The sequence below is a fragment of the Nansenia antarctica genome (genome assembly GCF_963989245.1).
Source record: "Nansenia antarctica genome assembly, chromosome: 14".
Classification (NCBI taxonomy): domain Eukaryota; kingdom Metazoa; phylum Chordata; class Actinopteri; order Argentiniformes; family Microstomatidae; genus Nansenia; species Nansenia antarctica.
Genome location: NC_137684.1, coordinates 16,879,804 through 16,894,725, shown reverse-complemented (window position 1 = coordinate 16,894,725; position 14,922 = coordinate 16,879,804). Strand labels below are relative to the sequence as shown.

General features: G+C 47.7%; 1 protein-coding gene across 1 annotated transcript in view; it reads right to left on the bottom strand.

Moving 5' to 3' along the window:
• Positions 1-301: 301 nt before the first annotated feature.
• The window catches only part of syt9b (synaptotagmin IXb), a gene marked incomplete at both ends in the record, with an annotated part of 42,336 nt that continues 27,715 nt past the window's right edge, over positions 302-14,922 (bottom strand). The window contains 4 exons of the mRNA XM_080544945.1: positions 302-364; positions 4,166-4,295; positions 5,774-5,945; positions 7,446-7,566. Coding sequence (XP_080401071.1) covers positions 302-364; positions 4,166-4,295; positions 5,774-5,945; positions 7,446-7,566 — 486 coding nt within the window. The remainder of the gene's footprint in view (positions 365-4,165; positions 4,296-5,773; positions 5,946-7,445; positions 7,567-14,922) is intronic.

Sequence of the window (14,922 nt, the reverse complement as noted above, 5' to 3'; positions counted from 1 at the left end):
CAATGAGAGGAGGATGAAAGAGGAAGATGAAGCAGAGGAAGATGGAGGAGAGGAGGCAAGGAGAGGTCTAGAAGGAGAGGAGGATGAAGAGGACGAGAAAGACAAGAAGATGAAGGAGATGAAGACAAGGAGAGGTCTAGAAGGAGAGGACGTCACTTTAGACTATGGAGACCCACCCTCAGGCGTGTTGGGCAGGAGTGCCCACGAAGTGAAACCTAACATCAGTTAACCTTTGACCTTCTCCTGTCGTCTTGATGGTGGTGGTGCGGACCCCCCTCTAGGGCGCCACCGGGTGCCTAGGTCAGGGGGAAGGCGGGGTCTTCAGAGAGTTCTGGCTTCCGTCGGTGGTTCCTTGACCCACCCACTGGAGAGGACAGACAGGAAACAGGAAACAGGAAACAGAGTCAGAGGTTGTCCGCTGTAGGGGGAGGAGCCAGGATCATATGAAACAGAAGCCTCGATTCAAGAAATTGCAGATAATTGCAGTGTGTGTGTGTGTGTCTGAGTCTGTGTGTGTGCGTGCGTGCGTGTGTGTGTCTGTGTGTGTGTGTGTGTGTGTAAGTTTGTGCATATGTATGTGTGTGTGTGTGCGTGCGTGTGTGCGTGCATGTGTGTCTGTGTCTGTGTGTGTGTGTATGTTTTTGCATATGAGTGTGTGTGTGTGTTTAGCATCAAAATCCAGTCACACTGTCCATAAAATGAACAGCTTGTGGACTAACTTCCAGCTAACTTCCCCAATACAGCATCAAACTTCTTCACCCCCAACGGGGCTACCTTTACCTGTCATTGACTCAACTTACGCCCAGAATCAGAGAACAGCTTGGTTATATAAGGACTAAAAAACAACAGACAGCTGACTGGCAGAGAGAGAGGGAGAGAGAGAGAGGGGGAGAGGGAGAGAGGGAGAGAGGGAGAGAGAGAGAGGGAGAGAGGGAGAGAGGGAGAGAGAGAGAGAGAGAGGGAGAGAGAGAGAGAGGAATGGAGGGAGGGAGGAAGAGAGAGAGAGAGAGAGAGAGAGGAAATAGTCGGAGGTGTAATGTAATTTCAGCAAACAGAGGGAGTAAGAGGGGGCTGTCCCAGAATGCCCTGGAAAAAGATTCTAATTTATTTTTGAAAAAAAACGAAGAAGAAAAAAACGAAGAAAATAGTTTGTCTCGGTGCCACCCGCCCCTGTGGATGATATCGCACCGCCGTGAAAAAACCCACACCGGCCCACTGATTAAATCTTCTCTGTGTGTTAGCCTCAGACGCCCTCTGAATTGGATCCTACTGTAGGCTGGGGGAGACTGGGGGAGGGAGGGAGGAATCGGAGGATGGGCTCATTGTATATGCATGGGATGGAATGAGGAATGGTATTAAACACGTCAATATACCACCCCCCCCGTCCTCCGATTTCTACCTCCACCAGCCTCCCCTGGAGTCTAGTCAGCTTCATCATCCAGTCGTAGGAGGAGTGAGGAAGCCTCGGCAGCCTTTTGTCTGATTGTGTTCCTAAACATTTTATAACAGCCTTAGAGCAGCACAAGGGAAGGGACCAAGGCGAGAGCACATTGGAAATGGTGTGTGTGGGTGTTTGTGTAGGTATGTGTGTGTGAGTGTGTGTGTGTGTGTGTGTGTGTGTGTCTGTCTGTCTGTCTGTCGGTGTATGTGTGTGTGTGTAGGGGGGAGGGAGAATTTATGAGTGTGTGTGTGTGTATGTGTGTGTGTGTGTGTGTGTTTGTATGTATGTATGTCTGTCTGTCTGTCTGTCGGTGTGTGTGTGTGTGGGGGGGGGGGGGGGGGGGGAGTTTATGTGTGTGCATAGAGAGTAGAACCTCAGCTCAAGAGGCCAGGGTTGTGAATTATTGATGTGTATGTGGTGTTGAGGGTCAGTAAGTCTTGCACTAAGACTCACTAAAACACCCATTCTTTAAAAGCTTGAGGCGAAACAAAGAAAGATATGTGTGGGTGTCTCTGTCTGTGCTTTTTTATGTGTGTTTATGTGTGTGTGTGTGTCTGTGTGTGTGTGTGTGTGTGTGTGTGTGTGCGTGCGTGCGTGAGTATATGCTTGCGTGTGCGTGTCTACATGTGTGTGTGTGTGTGTGTCTCTTTCTCTATGTGTGTGTGCGCGTGCATGTGCGCACGTGTCTGCATGTGTGTGTGTGTGTGTGTGTCTATTTCTCTTTGTGTGTCGCTAATGCCTTCGCCAGCCTTGTCCCCAAAGAACAACATCTCACAGCCTTTGAAAATAACACAAATAAGCCATTATCCTGTTCTTGGGCTGTCAACGAGGCTTCAACTCTGAGCTAATAGCCTGCGCTGTTACAGAGCGTCGCCACAGGCCCTGCAGCCATGATGACAACACGTCATTTATACTACGTCTACATCATATCAATGGACCGCGTGTCAAAACAATTACGTTTAACTCGACCAGGAACTCTTTGAACCCTGCTTTTAAGGCCACATCCACACAGAGACAGAACCGAGTTTTCCGTGAACACAAAGTCGTCTCAAGAAATATGTGCGTCCAAACGAAACCACTGAAAATGCTGTAACACTGCCACCAATTACACCAAAAACAGAGAAGAAGAATGGAGCATGCGCAAAACTTGTGCGATGAAAAATAACGAATGCAACAACCCTGTAAGGCGCCATTGTTGTTGTTGGCTGGGGTAGCGCATGCGGGTTAAGGGAGAGGTGGGGCCATGGCGTCATCGGCTTGTAAAGACGGAAATGCAAGGGTGGCGTCTTCAGATTTGTTCACTCTGGGACCCGGTTTCAAAAAATTGCGTATTCAGGCTCCCAGAACGCGGTTCCGTGTGGACGAAACGTCCATACGATAAACTTTTGATTTCATCTGTAAATTAGGTGTCCTCAAGATTCTTCTGGGTTTGTTTTGACAATTAAAGACACAGGTGAAAAAAGCAGCATCTGCACACTCAAATCTGTGCAGAAATCGTTGTTTATTACGAGCTTTTTCGGTCATGCCCGAACTAATTTTGCACAGATTTGAGCGTGCGGATGCTGCTTTTTTCACTCTATTTGATACTCTTAAGTCTGATCACGGATGAGCGGTTCACTATTACAATTAAAGTATTGATGTGAGTGATGTAACTGTGATCTCAACAAGCTAGAAGTACCGGCGTGAGTGAGAGCTAGAGGTCGATCCAAAGCCATAGAGGTGGAAACTCTTCCACTCTTCTCCCACGGAGCACACACACACACACACACACACATGATCAGATACATGCTGAAGGCCTACGCTGCTTTTTTTAGGTACCACCCAAGCTTTGATCTGTCAACTTCAAATGCCACGAATGTGTGCAGACACACACAGTCACACACACACACACTAGGGATGCACCGAAGGTTCGGCCACCGAATGTACAGTGGAACAGGGAACCAGCGCTTGCTGTTTCATTATCCAGAATGACAAGTTGAGCCTATACTAGCGTTAGTAAGTGCTACTTTTAATGTATTATTTGCAAAATGATCAGTTTTGAAGCCTATCAGGGTTTTCAATCGCTGAAAAGTTCTATTGATCAGACAGTCAACAATAGGTTTTGGACTGACATGGTACTAATGTCATTGACAAGGAGTAACAAACTTTCTCTGTCATAACACCTCTTTTTCTGCCAAGACAAACCCTGAGTAGACGTTTTTTGATGACACGATCAAACGTTGAAAGATGCAATGCTGTCCTTATGTATTTATGTTCAGTTTTTGTGCTTTGTTGGTATAGCCTAATGTCTGCTGGAATGTTCAATAAAAGTGATCAATAAAAGTAAAAAAAAAATCAATCTTTGAAAAGCATGAATAAAAAGGCAAATGTATTTAATTTATGCAATGGTACAAAAATAAATGAAAAACTGCCGGTTCGTATTCTGTATTCTGTATTCTGTATTCTGTATTCGGCCAAATGTTTCCTTAAATTCGGCTTTGGCTTTGGCCAATAATTTTTTATTCGGTGCATCCCTTATACACACACACACACACACACACACACACACACACACACACTTGTGCTTATGCATGCACTTGTACATTGAGCCACGCATGTGTGCACACAGACACGCACGTGCGCACACACAAACACACCTGTGCACGCATGCATGCACACAAATACACACTGACACACACACACATGTACACACAGACACACACACACACAGACACAGACACATACCTCTACGAGTGGGTGCCAGTGTGCGATGGGCTTGCGGGGATAGGACAGCATCTCGTTCCAGTGGTCTCGCCCCAGGTTCTCTGCCTCGTTACCGACCCGACACACCCCGATGACCTCGTTGTGTCCTACGCTGTGAGACAGGGAGGGAAACGTACCGTCACTTCAAACACCAGCATCGTCGGAAAAATAGCCCCCCCTTCATTCATGTTCTTATTGGACAATAACATACAGTAGGCCTATACCAGAGTGGTGTGTTAGAAGAGTGATGCAAGTGTACGTGAGTGGACAGGGCTAACAACACTCCAGACATGGGGGAATTGCAGGCGGAAAGAAATAAGCAGCTTCGGCCTCCGAAACAAATCCTCATTATGTTGAGGATATTCTTGTCAGGGGAGGCTGGTGGCGGTAGAAATCGGAGGACGGGCTCATGGTAATGCACGGAAGGGAACGTCAAAACTGTATCAAACACAGTTCCTCCTTCCGTTCCATGCGTTACAATGAGCCTGTCCCTCCGCTGTCTGCCTCCAGCCTCCCTTGGGCCTTGTACATTTCTCGGTCTGCGAACCATCTCCTTGGTGCACTGATTATAATGGCGTTCAGCAGATGATGTCATACGTCTCCTGAAATATTTACCGGGAGCCGCTTTGGGAGGCAGACTCCTGTACACTGTGTTCACCATCTAATCATCATGTTTATTATTTTATGTCCATCCAACACTTTTTGTTTTTGTCTTGTCTCCAGAGCCAGAGTTTTAGGCTCTCTGCAAACAGACTGCCACCTGCTTGCTTTCCAAGCCCTTGTTTTAGTCACACTTTGTTAACCACTTTGGGGGGTTGTCGTCCAAGGCCGGCGGTAGCTATGGGCGGTGGGGGGCTCAGCCCCCCTCAAATGTGCGTCTTGCCCCAGGCGGTGGCTAGGACCGGTGGGGGGCTCAGCCCAATCAAAAGTGAAGATTGACACACTCGCTAGTCAACTCGCACAGCTTGTTTTGTGAGCCTGCTAACAATGAAAGTAGTGTTATAGTTAACTAGGTAGCAGTGGGGATTACTCACCGAATCCATTGCATTTCAATATTTTGGCTTGACTAGCGAGTGTGTGTTGTGATTTTCAACAACATTGAAATTGTATTTCTGTGTTTCAAAATAAAAGTCTGAACCTTTTGATTTGTTGCCGTTGATTTGTTGCTCCTTTCACCAGACTGTGTCACATTAATTTTTTCAGAATTGTTGATATTCCAGGGGTGTGTTTGAATGTTTAATCTCATATTTGTATTTACTGTAGGTCCATGCATATATTATGTCTATCTATATACTGTAGGTTCATATACTATATCTATCTATATACTTTAGGTCCATATACTATGTCTATCGATTTAGAGCTGCCACCTCTAGCTCTCACTACATGCGTCCGTATGGGTAGTAGATCAGATTACTTTAGGACTCTTTACGAGTCTCCTGACCTACTGTAGTTCATGACTGCTATGAATTTACTATAGTAAAGCCACCTCAAACGTTCTGTATTTGCAGAAAGCCAAACATGACAATGCTGTCAAAGGGGACACCACAGTACAGTAAGTGTTTTTTCAAGACATGAAGGAAGTCTCCTCACCGGTCGTAATCCATGACAGCTATGAGCAGGCTGATCTGGTCGATGTTCTCGTGAGGGACGTCGAACACGATGGCTTCGTTGTAGACGGGGTTCAGGGTGTTCCTCTTGGTGGAGGTCTTCCTCTTCTTCAGCCTGCGACCCTCACACATGAGAGACACCTTCACGTAGGGGTCTGAGGAGAGGAAGGGTGGCAGGTTGGAGAGGGTTAACATCAGGACAGCCGTGCTTATATCACCTACTCTTAGCGCCGCCTCGAGGGTCAAATGACCATAGTCTTTAGAATGGGAAGCTGCTACTTACACACAAAGACCACTAGTTGGCGCGTCTTGTAAATTAGCCTGCCTCCTACACAGAAAAACTGCTAAATAGCTTTAGACTAGCTTATCCTGATTGATGATTGAAAATGTAACGATACTGCTAGATACGCACATATCTAGGCAAAGTCATGAAAGGAGGGTCCTGAAATTTGATCGAGTGCAAAGGTATACTTTTGTTTTTACTCACTTGGTCAAATGACCCCACCCATGGCTGTTCTAGTGTTGCCAAGACAGGCACAACTAAGAGGTGATGTAAACATGTTAAAAACCAATATAAATATTTGAAAGTATGCATGAAATGATAGTGATAGTCTACAACTTAATTCACACTGGGCATCTGAGGAGAGTAGGGTGAGCAGGGTCAACTCAAAGGGGGGGACCGATGTTATTAGGTGTTACCTCAGGTTGATACAGGGGGAGAGGGTGAGCCCAAGGCAGACATACAGTACTGCAGGTGTCACGAAGAGGTGATACGCTACCACCTCAGCAGTCTGGGAAAACTGATAACATTAGTCATGCTGTCTGCCCATAGGACCATGTGATGAATGAGAATAGAACGGCAAATCAATATCCCACGGCTGTCACATCACATTAGAACAGCTGATGAGTTTGTTATGGTTCTCCAGCATTGAGACAAGCGGATCCGCAAATGTTTTCCCTCCTCCTATGCCGTCAGTGGCTAGAAGGCACTTTCAATAGAGATGCTCCGCTGAACTAAGGTCTGTAGTGTGTGTTTTGTGTTTTGAATGAATGAATGAATGGTCTTTATTGTCATTGATATAGTACAGGTACCAAACAACGACATTTGGGAGGGGGGGCTCCCCTGGTGCTAGGAAAAAAAAATAAAAATAAAAATGACACAAATGTTAAGCTTTTTGGTTTTTAGCCCCCCCATCACTGCCTTTTTTTTGTGTGTTAGCGGAGGCTACAGTTAGCTGAAGTTAGTAGTGGCTATTTGAACCACTCTGACCCATGGATTAAAGTTTATCCTGGCCCATAGAATACTTTCAAAGGAACCATCTGACTGTACCTTGAAACATCTTGAACCATCCGACCCTTTAATGCACCAGCCCAGTGGCCTTGCGGTTAGAGTGTCCACCCTGAGATCGGGAGGTCGTGAGTTCGATCCCTGGCCGAGTCGTACCAAAGACTAGAAAAATGGTACCTGATGCCTCACTGCTTAGGCACTCAGCATTAAGGGTTGGATTGGGGGTAAGACCCTGCGACATACCCGCGTCATGTCCAGGGGGTGTGTACATCAAGCTGCCTCACACTACTGAAACAGGAAATAGGCTCCTGCTCCTTTGGGCCATTAGGCTGGTGAACCATGGGTTCTCAAGGCTGCTTCTGCCTACCTGAGGCTCCAGTGATGTCCATGGCCTTGAGGTTCCTGGCCTTGATCATGGTGATGGTGAGCCTCCCGGCCGTGGGCAGGTAACACAAGGAGAACATGAGGTCTCCCAGGTCAACGTTGTCCTGCCAAACAAACATCATACACATTTCATTTAGCTGACACTTTTATCCTGTATATTCTGTATACAGCCCATAACTCTATATACCTATATGTATATACCTCTAAACTAAACTGATGTTTACAATACTGGCTCTGCACATACTGTATATTGCATATGCATAGTCACCTATCACTACCATTCTTGTTCTATTTATGTTGTGCCCTTATATCACTGTTTGCACTTTTGGTTGGACGCTAAACTGCATTTCGTTGTATAGTACTTGTACTCTGCGATGACAATGAAGTTGAATCTAATCAAATCTAATTTAATCCAAAGCAATTTACATTGCAGTGAGTGAATCTTTCATACATGTCCACCTTCCATTAGACATCAGACAGGCTGAATCAGTGAAAATGTTCAAAACTAAGTTAAAGACCCACCTGTTTTCTGTTGTCTATGTGCCATAGGCTGTGTATCTGTGCTGTGTAATTATGTTGTGTTTTTAAATTGAAATAGTTGTTTTTAATTTGTTTAAAATTGTTGTTTTTACCTATTGTAAAGCACTTTGATGTAAAGTGCTATACAAATAAAGTTATTATTATTATTATTATTATTATTATTATTATTATTATTATTATTATGTTTATATATGGACCCAGTGGGAATCCAACACCACAACCTAAGTGTTTTAAGCACCATACCAACTGAACCACAGAGGACCAGGCCACACAAAACATTACTCCACATTTCATTTGACTTTACTGTTTTACTGAACTTTTAGTTATCCAGGGAAGAGACCAAGCTCTCTTGGTGCACCCTGCCCACACAATATGACTACAACTACAAAACAACACATTTAATATGCAACAGTAAAATACACTACTCTATCCGAACGCCTTCAGCACTGAGTCCAGGTTATCTACCCTTCTACCCTGTACCTTTACCTTCCCACACAGAGTTTACAAGCGTTGGTTTGACCCATGGCAACATTGGTAGCATCTGAATGTCTGGGGTTGTATTCATTCAGAGATGGTGATCACAGTGATCACAGTGGCAGATAGAAATGTAATGTATACAACTAACAACTAATATAGCATGTTCTAAACAGCACATTTCTTTATTTTATTTTATTTGTTTTTCAGATTTTATCCCTTTTCACCCAATTTGGTATCCAATTGAACCCAAACAATTATCCCCTGCCTATTGCGTAGGATCCGCCGCACAACCCCGTGGCCGGCAGTCCCAGAGGAGGCCGCCAGGCAGACTATCTGACTGGCTCCTCGAGCCCAGCACCGTTATTCCGGCACCCCGGGGGCGCTGTTGCGCGACGGATCCTTGTCCGGAAATATTCCTATACCTCCCTCGGGAGCGGCCGCTCAATATGCCGCTCCCTGTGTGTGCCCCGGCCATATCCGGGTCTGGCGAGCTGGGATTTGATCCCAGTCCCCGGTGGGCAGCTTGCACTAGTGGCTAGTGCTTAGACCGCTACACCACCGCGGGGCACTCTACACAGCACATTTCTATCTGAACCAGGGGAGGCTGGTGGAGGTAGGAATCTGAGGACGGGCTCGTTGTAATGTATGAGACGGAATGTTGAAACTGCATCAAACACCGTTCTGGATTCCATCCCATGCTTTACAACGAGCCCATCCTCCCTGATCCAAACATTTAGTAAAGTCTCCTGAATAAGCCTCTGGTCTTAATGGTAAATGGACTGACTTATATAGCGGCTTATTCCAAAGCGCTTTACAACGGCCTCTCATTCATCCTTTCACACACACATTCACACACCAATGGTGGCAAGATACTATGCAAGGCGCCAGACTGCTCGATGGGAGCAATTTGGGGTTCAGTGTCTTGCTTCGTGTCCACAATGTGCCGACCATGCGGTCATTAGACGCCGGTTCTACCTCCTGAGCCACAACCGCCCCTCTTTCTAAACCAAACGTCTGAACGTTCAGTAAAGTCTCCTGAAGTCGTCCTCTGGTTTTTCTAAACCATGTCCTCCCTGACCTGACACCATACTGTTCCGGTTTAGAGATGCTGCTAAGAGTTCCCATTAGCGCACAGCTAGCCGCTAACATCTATTCACACGACAAGAACCCGGCCAATTATCACCTCTGGAAATAGCCTGGAAGCAGGAAGTGATCCGTTTGGTAATTGTGAGACAACAACACGCAGGGTTAGGTTTAGGGGAACGTCGAGAGGCTCTCACACAGACGGTACCTACACCTCACAGTGTGTGTGCCCCCCCCCCCGCTCCATCAGAACTGTCTGTGTGTGTGTGTGTGTGTGTGTGTGTGTGTGTGTGTGTGTGTGTGTGTGTGTGTGTGTGTGTGTGTGTGTGTGTGTGTGTGTGTGTGTGCGTGAGTGTGTGCATGTGTGCGTGCATGTGTGCATGCGTGTGTGTGAGTGCCTCTTTGGGCTTGTTAGTGCCAGGCAGGGAGATCACACACACCTCACGCTGTGATATAGGAACACCTCAAGAACTCTCTCTCTCAACATATTATGGATTTGGCACCTAATAAAATACTTTGACAGAAATGTAAGTTATACAGTGTGTGTGTGTGTGTGTGTGTGTGTTAATTCTTTAAGGGACTAGTTTCTCAGTCATCTAAGTCCTACTTTCGGAGGAAAGTGTCTTTTTTAATTAAAATGTTTTATAGTTTAAGGGTAGATAATAATGTCTGTAGGTCAGGTGAGACAGTGTCACCAACAGCGTCTGTGCAGCACTCAGCAGCAGGGTTTGACAGATGTGACACACACACACACACACACACACACACACACACACACACACACACACACACAAAGATGTGGAGCCAGATAAGCACCGTCTCACAGCTCTGTCTGCACCCTGACATCTCAGTCATCAGTGTGTATGCCCCCTGCGTTAGAACTGCTGCCCTTGTGTGTGTGTGTGTGTGTGTGTGTGCTCTCCTTTGTGTGTATGTGTGTGTGTGTGTGTGTGTCTGTGTGTGTGTGTGTCTCTGAGTGTGTGTGTGTGTGTGTGCTCTCCTTTGTGTGTGTGTGTGTGTGTGCGCGTGTGCGTGCGTGCATGTGTGTGTGTGCTCTCATATGTATGTGTGTACGTATGCGTGTGTGTTCTTGTCCGTGTCTGTGTCTGTGCCTGTGTGTGTGGCTGTGCTTGCCTGTATATGTGTGTGTGTGTGTGGGGGGGGGTGTCTCTGTCCTGTAAGAACTCATCATCCTCCCTGGGTCTGACAGGTCCACAGCCGCAGGGCCCCTGCAGGCACCCTGGGAAGCCCCGTTATTCTGCCTCAACAGGAAAGGTCACTGCTGCTCTCTGCTGAGATCCAGTCATTTTATGGCCTGCCCTGCCCTGCCTTACCCAGCTCCTTACAGCCCTGCCTTACGGCCAAGCTCCACCATGGCCATCGAGCGTTGCGTCAAATATGCGTTGCGTCCGAAATTGGGATCAAATGCATTGTAATCAATGAAAGGTGCTCCACCTGCTGCGTTGCGTCAGCATTGCGTTGCGTCCGATGGCTGTGTCAAAAGTAGACATTCAAAAAAGTTAGATTTTTGACGGTGGACGCAGACGTCACAATGAGACGTATATTTGCCCCACGTGGGGCGTGAGATGTATATTTACAATTGTAGTTGTTGGTTATAATTGTATAGCCTATTGGTTGTTTTCTGGTGTTGTTTTAATGTTTTGCTCTGTTTGTAGTGCACTTGATATTATGATATATATATGATATATTTTTTATCAGCTGTTAGATCACCACAGCGGTTAATAGAGATAATACCAGATTGAAAATGCTTGTAGCCAACTACTCAGCTATTGCGAATTGCTATTCACGCGAGTCAGCTGTCAATCACCACAGGTGCTTGAAAGCTTGTTGCAGGAATGGACGACGAACGGCTGATCCTTGAGGTCGAAAAATATAATTTTGTATATGCGACAAATGACAGATTGTACCATGATGCCCAGGTGAAGGACCGAGCATGGGGTGAGATCGGGTCCACACTTAAAAAATGACAGTGGAGCTAGAGTAGAACGTTGACGTTGACGCAACGCAGTAGGTGGAGCTTGGACAACGGGAAGTTGACGCAACGCCGATGGCGAGTTGACGCAACGCAGCAGGTGGAGCTTGGCCGTTACCCTACCCAGCTCCATACAGCCCTGCCCTACCCTACCCAGCTCCTTACAGCCCTGCCTTACCCTACCCAGCTCCTTACAGCCCTGCCCTACCCTGCCCTGCCCTACCCAGCTCCTTACAGCCCTGCCCTACCCTACCCAGCTCTCTACAGCCCTGCCTTACCCTACCCAGCTCCTTACAGCCCTGCCTTACCCTACCCAGCTCCTTACAGCCCTGCCTTACCCTACCCAGCTCCTTACAGCCCTGCCTTACCCTACCCAGCTCCTTACAGCCCTGCCCTGCCTTACCCTACCCAGCTCCTTACAGCCCTGCCTTACCCTACCCAGCTCCTTACAGCCCTGCCCTGCCCTACCCAGCTCCTTACAGCCCTGCCCTGCCCCACCCAGCTCCTTACAGCCCTGCCATACCCTACCCAGCTCCTTACAGCCCTGCCTTACCCTACCCAGCTCCTTACAGCCCTGCCTTACCCAGCTCCTTACAGCCCTGCCCTACCCTGCTCCTTCAGCTCTACCAGGAGGAACTGAAGCCTATGAATGTTACCCTGTTATACTTGATTCTGTGTGTGTGTCTGTCTGTGCACCCGTGTATGTATGTGTGTGTGTTTGTGTGTTTGTGTGTATGTGTGTGTGTGTGAGTGTGTGTATGCGTGTCTGTATATGTGTGTGTGTGTGTGTGTGTGTGTGTGTGTCCAGGGCTCTCTCTGTCTCCCTGTGAAGGCCGTAACAAGCCCATCGTCATCACAAAGGGACTGCATGTGGAGTTACTCTCCTACCCTGCGGCCTCCCTGTCCTCCAGAGAGGGGGGGGCTTTATTACAGACTAACCTCAATGTGTTCTGATGCACAGACCAGCACTGCACAGTGTTCCCACTACTCTACACAACAACTCCAGACAATACAACTGAATTTATTGCGTATTTATTGCATAATAGGTCCCTGAGACATGCCTGTGTTAAGTCCTGTTAAATCATTTCCACGGTCTTTATAGAAGACGTCAGTCGCTTGGAGCCCTGGGAACAAGATCCTTTGGATTTCCACAGTTGGCCTTTCCAGTGTGTGGGCGTGTCTGTGTGTGTGTGTGTGTGTGTGTGCGTGTAGGTGTGTGTGAGTGTGGGTGTCTGTCTGCACTTGCGCCCCTCCCCCCCCCCCATATGACCTCCAATTTGTTGACTTTCTGACGTTTGTACGATGGCGAACTATGGAGACACTAGCAACGCTATTCATCAAATGTTTGGGTTTCCTAACAGATTCTGGTGTAACTGAAGCACTTTACAACAATTGTATTGACACAAAGCGCTAGTCAGCTATTCATGCTTCCCATCCACTGAGCTCGCTAGTCAACTAAAGCACTTGGATGATAAGAAGCTCTCACCCTTGCTCTCAACCGACTCCTATAGCTCTGTTTGGCCTCTTAATGAACAAGGGGTGGGGTACAGGAGGACCAGGGGGGTAGAGGAAGACCAGGGTGGGGTTAGAGGAGAACCAGGGGGGGTTAAGGAGGCTAAAAGCGCAGAGTTTTACACACTGAATAGGCCTGGAGTAAGCCCTGTTCAAGCCCAGGAGTGACTGTTGATGAGCAACCGTCCTTGGGCAAAAATCTCTGCTCTAGAAAACAGGCTATTGTCTATTGTTCAAGATCAAAGTACAGTAATAATATTGCATGCTGAGGGATGCGCTACATTAGTCTTTGATTTGTAGGAACCAGTAGCCTACAAGTCTCTATAAATACCTCAAAGGCGTCGCTAATTACCTTTATGTTTATCTCGTTCTCTCTCTCACACTCCGCCTCCGTAGAGATCAATGGAGCGGGTTGCTAAGGACCCGCGGTAACGTATGAATCAGCGGAGGCTGGCGGAGGTGTAGACCAGAGGTACGGCTCATTGTGATGCGTGGAGCAACAATGAGGCCTCTGTCACCGCTCCTCGTTCAGCTCCGTGTGTTACAATGAGCTCGGCCTCTGTTTTCCACCTCCACCGGCCTCCGTTTTCCACCTCCACCAGCCTCCGTTTTCCACGTCCACCGACCTCCGTTTTCCACCTCCACCAGCCTCCGTTTTCCACCTCCACCGGCCTCCGTTTTCCACCTCCACCGGCCTCCGTTTTTCCACCTCCACCGACCTCCGTTTTCTACCTCTACTGGCCTCTATTTTCCACATCCACGACCTCCGTTTTCTACCTCTACTGGCCTCTGTATTCCACCTCCACCGGCCTCCGTTTTCCACCTCCACCAGCCTCCGTTTTCCACCTCCACCGACCTCCGATTTCTACCTCCACCGACCTCCACTTTCCACCTCCACCGGCCTCCCTTTTCCACGTCCACCGACCTCCGTTTTCTACCTCTACTGGCCTCCATTTTCCACATCCACCGGCCTCTGTTTTCCACCTCCACCGGCCCACGTTTTCCACCTCCACCGGCCTCCCCTGCTATACATATAGTTATTCATTCCGTTCATTCCGGGGCTTCTCTCTACATGCATTGTAATGAATGTCCTGCAGGAAACGCAAATTACTTTCTTTTCGTTTCTTATTGGCTGGTTGGTTTCATAAGACATGGCCATTCATTATTCAGGGTGGGGAAAGGTCAGGCAGATGGTTCATCGCAGGCATGGAAACTCCAGAAGTAGCGCCTCCTTTCAGGTATCAATAAGGCTTTTCCCTGGCCGCTTACAAGGATGAATCTGCAACAACCTGCTGTACCGGTTACTGCATTAGGATGCAGCCATGAGTCTCTGGCCTTTGTCTATAATCAGTGACAATGTAATCACAGTAATGAGTGAATCCATCGTGGCTGCCAAGACTGACCGTAGGGGCCGGGCTGATCCCCTGACCTCTGACCTTTGAACTCTTCACACAGCTGACCCTCAGGGCGTGGCCCGCGGCATGATGAGGTCGCCGTCGTAGGCTGGTGTGTAGTCTGTCATTGACACGTGGCTGCCTCATTACACACACATACATGTGCACACACACACATGTACACACACACACACGTACACGTGTGTGCATGCACGCACACACACACACACACACACACACACACACACACACACAGCCCAGATATTACGGGCATAACCCAACACACACACTCACACACACACACACACACACACACAAGTTATTAGAGGAGTAACCAGCCATCCAACCTCCTCTCAGGCTAAATAATCCAATTACCCCACTTCCCATCTGCAGCCTGTAGGATACCAGTCACCTCCACGCCTATGAGCACTCAAATCAAGTCAGTGGTGGAATTATGGTCA